The 4,461-nt window shown below is 44.1% G+C and overlaps 1 protein-coding gene across 1 annotated transcript in view; it reads left to right on the forward strand.

Moving 5' to 3' along the window:
• The window catches only part of SLC44A3 (solute carrier family 44 member 3), a 42,874-nt gene extending 42,628 nt beyond the window's left edge, over nucleotides 1-246 (forward strand). Inside the window, exon 15 of the mRNA XM_054384422.1 lies at nucleotides 204-246. Within this exon, the coding sequence (XP_054240397.1) occupies nucleotides 204-215 (12 nt within the window). The 3' untranslated portion in view covers nucleotides 216-246. The remainder of the gene's footprint in view (nucleotides 1-203) is intronic.
• Nucleotides 247-4,461: the final 4,215 nt, after the last annotated feature.

The raw sequence follows: 4,461 nt of genomic DNA on the forward strand, positions 1-4,461 counted from the left end.
GTTTTTCACTGAGTCTCTGATTACATTCTTTGGTAATTTTGTGCTGAGCACAGAAACTGGGGGTGGAGGGTGGTGTTTTCCCCTGTGAGTGTTGTGGATTGGAGGCACAAAAGAACCTTAATTATTGTCCCAGTGTACTCTTACTGCAATTAAATGTCGTAAGGTAAAGAGTGCTACAGACTGATCCCATTTTCTCTTTGTAGACAGGAATGTGAGGTGCCCTGGGAGCGTGAAGACAGACCAGCAGCGGCACAAACAGTCCTAGGAAAGAAGCGAAGGTCACCGAGAGCCTAGGACAAAATATTAGTGACTAAATCACTCTTGTGCCTTCTGCACTGTAAAATGACACACAGCCTGCTTGTACCAGTAATGGATTTGTGTGCCTGCACATCCAGGCTTATTATGCCCTGAAAGTTGATAATAAACCCCTTGGCAATTGTTACGTTCTCAGACTTGAAATACCAAGCTGCCAAGGCCATGGATCTGTCTGTCTTATCTTCCTGGTGTGTCAGCTAACATTAGGGGGAGGGGGTCTAATGCTTCTCTGGGAACCCTGGGACCAGTAAAGGTAGAAACATCTGTAGAGGAGGCAGTTTGAGATGACCAATTCCTGATTGATTCCGATGCCACCAATTAACGAACAGCACCAAGCTCACTGACGGAAATTGCCATGGATAGAAATTCTCTGTAGTCAAGATAATTAATGGTTATGAGGTGTGTCTTCATTATACTCATTTGGGAATGGTTTGTGCAAGTTAATATCACAAACTATCCACTGGCCCCTCTCCAAAGTGGGGTTTAGTAAATAAATACGTACCTTCCCTTTGCAATTGAAAAGACAAAGGAAGCAGAAAAATTTGTCTCTGGATTTCAAGCTTGACAAGCAGCAGATGAGCAGTGGCTGGCCAGAAAGGAGATAAAAGGATGCTATAAATAATACTTTATAGAAACACCAGCTGTAACATGGATGTGAAAAAAACCCAAGTCCTGGAGGAATGAAGAAATTTTTATATCACTCTCCTCAGAAGAGGGAGATAATTGGAAGTTTTTAGTGTCTACAAAGTTGGTAATAGTCAGCATTTTCCTGTGAGCAACTGAGGTTGTGACCCTGGTTATAGCACACTTTGTGGGCTTCATCTCATTTTGAGTATGGGGTAGCTTTGGATCTTACTCAGTGGCATATGATTTTACTCTTTCAGCAAAAGCTCCTTTAACATTTTGTTGGGGTGGGAAGAGTACTCCAGCTGGAGACGTCAGCGGTCACATCAGTGTAAGAAGCGAGATGTCACTGCAGGCCAGTGACTCATAAGCTTCCATGATGAACAGATTGATAAACCTTAAGATTAGTTCCAGCTGGGAAGTGACACAAAAGCTCACTGATGGCCTGAAGCAGACCTTTCAGCTAAATGCTGTCTCTAATTTCCTGTTGTTGAAGGAAACAGTTGCCTGCTAGGGAATGCTACGAAATACTTGCTTTTTACTCTTCATTTAATTAACTTTTGTCTGCTTTGCTGTGAGCTGAGTCAAGAAGTTGAAGAATATGGGATGAACGGGAAAGAAGTAGATGATTAATGACTTTCTGCAGGTGAAGCTGAGCATCTGCTGGAGGTGACTTGCTCCCTGTCATTATTGAGGATTGTGCATTTGGGTACTTTTGGGGGTTGGCTTGTGGCTGCTGTGGGATCACACTGAATAAGCAATAGCTCTTTAACTTCCTAAGTGTGCAGATGTGGTGCTTACAGAGGGGCAGAATTTCTCTTCTGCCGCAGATCCAAGTAAGGCTGTTTCCAAGCAGCAGTGTCTCCACAGTTTATAAAGCACAGCAAGTTAAAAAAATCACAGTGTTTGTGTTCCTCTTTGTCTTTGAGACTCACTGCAAGGTCTGACCTTGACTCACTCCCTTGGTAGAAGGGAGGGAAATGTTCACGCATGTCCTCATCTTCAGAAATCTTTACATGACCTCCAGAGGTCCCTTCCCATCTCAGGGCTTCCGTGATTCTGTTCATTATAATTGTGACACAGTGTCACTGCCTTCACTGCAGCTCCTGCACGAGGAAAGGACTTGTAGGCACTTGGGACAAAATGGGGTTTGCTTTCTAAAGAAGGTACTGAACAATCCCAGTGAAGCTGTGCTTGCATTTCCTTCAAGCAATGCTGTACTGCCAGGGTCCAGAACTTACCACTGGGACAGTGTTTCAAGTCAGAGCAGTTCCAAATGTGTAACTTTTAATTCAATTCAGCATACAAAAAGCAGTTCTGTAGCTTTCAGGTCTCCCAAATGTGGATAAATTCCACTAGCAATTGTGTCAACAACCTCCAGCTGTAGCATGAGTATGTGACAGGAGCTCCCCTGAGCTAGAGGGGTGAAGCACCCCTGCAGAAGCTGCTGCTCTTTAGTGGGTGGAGGGAGGCACAGCTCATGTGAGTACATAGTACCAGTTGAGAGATTGATGCTTGTCCAAGCTGCCTTGCAAAGCAGCCCAGTACAGTACAGGATTCTTTTCTTAACAGCTGTAGAAGATTGGATTCAGAGGGGTGGACAGTACTTTTATGACTACATGCTGTAGAAGACTGGATTCAGAGGGGTGGAAGGTACTTTTAGGACTACCTGCCTTAAAAATAGGAGGTGGGGACTGTTGGTGCCTGCGTGCCAGGGAATGGTTCAGTATTACAGCTTAACTGTTCTAAGCAAGGCAGTCTGCATTTGGTCTTGCTTGGTGTCTACTTCAAACCTTCCTCACTTAATTCAGTGCCAATTCCACTGGATGGCTCTGTGGCTGAGAGCACACAGGCGTACTGAGAACAGTGTGTGTGTTGCTTTGGAGCTAGCAAGAGCAGGAGGCCGTGGTGCAGCTTTCAGAGACCCTGCCTTCACCCAAACTGTGACAGCAACAGAGCTTTTGGTGATTGGAGAACTGCTCTTCAGCGCTCAATACAATGTTCTGAATTGTTAAACACTGTTCTTTTGAGGTAGGAGGAAAATACTACAGTTCAGGGTAGAGCAGGCCAGCTTGGTACTAATTCTCTTGCCTCAGATGCAGGGCTTGGACCAGTGGTCTCCAGAGGTCCTTTTCTGTGAAATAAATAAGCTTGTCAGGTCACCACATCACACCCACAGATAATTGTGATGGTTTTAAGACTGTCTTTAATTTTTCATCACAAAGTTTGAGCAGAAAAATGAAAGAATGTAAATAAATCACTATTGGGTGTAAGAAGGCAAAATAATGAGTTATTCTAAACACTTCCATTGGAGAAACGTGTAAGAGTCAGTACTCAAAACAAGATAGAGGACAGTGGGGCAGTCTTCTCTCTCAGTCTGTCTGCTCCGTTCTTCTGGCTGGATATAACACACACCTGCATACTGACCTTGACAGGCTAAGTCTACAAACCTCTGGGCTTTTCTTTCCCTTTGCATGCCAGCTCTGGGAAGGGGGAGAGTGAAAAAAGCAGCAGGGGGGGAAAGAAGCACAGCCCTTCTCGGGACCAGAGGGCTTTGTTGTGCTTTTCTGTTGATTGTACGTACTTGTGAATGTTGTGAACAGTGTGTTATTTGCACATATTCATTGCATTTCATCATAGATTGTAGTTTTGCTTGTAAATACAGCTTCATTTGCTTCCAGACTGAGTTGGCCTGGTTATTATCAGTGTGGGAGGGGGATTTCAGCTCTCACACTGTAACAATAATAAGAACTAATGGAGCAAAGCAGCAGTTTCTAGTCTTAGGGGAAGGATCCTTCACAAGTCCAGAAGTCACATGTGTAAAACATTTTAGATGTCAATGTAAATAAAAAATGTAGCTGTTAATGTAAATAATGTGCATCAAACTAAATACTTTGGTAAAGCAAATAATGTAAAGTCCTTTTAACTATTTTTACAGAAGTCAGGCTCAGCAACAGTGGTCCCCACTGCTAGCATGCTCTTTTTCCTCCTGGTAAGAGCAGCCCAGGTGACCCAATATAGCCTGTCTGCACTCCAGGGTGAGGACAGCTGAAGGCTGCTCCTTACAGAAGCAAAGCTCTGCCATCAGTAAGCAAAGATCTTGGATCGCAGGCTAGCAGGCACCAAGACTGGGATCTCTCTTGACTTTGAAGCAAGAGTGTTTGGAGTTCTGAGAGTGATGGTATGAAGGCTACAGGCAGCATTAAATGTGCAGTTCCTTATTCACCTTGGAAAAAGATTTGGTGAGCTGCTAAGGACCTGGTAGTCACATAGAGGGGAAGTGAACTGTGTTGTGAAGGAGTCACATTCTTTTCCTCTTGAGTCAGTCACTCCCAGGACATTTTTACAAGGTTGTTAGATTAAAGCACGTGGAAAAGAAGAACTCCAGCTTCAACAGCCAGCAGATCTACCTGACCCTGAGCACAGGCAAAGGTGATGCCAAGTGGGGAGTAATTTCTGCGGTATCTCATCATCACTAATGGTAGCACAACAAATAAGACAGGATCTTCTACATACCTTTAA

The sequence above is a fragment of the Indicator indicator genome, chromosome 10 (genome assembly GCF_027791375.1).
Source record: "Indicator indicator isolate 239-I01 chromosome 10, UM_Iind_1.1, whole genome shotgun sequence".
NCBI lineage: Eukaryota > Metazoa > Chordata > Aves > Piciformes > Indicatoridae > Indicator > Indicator indicator.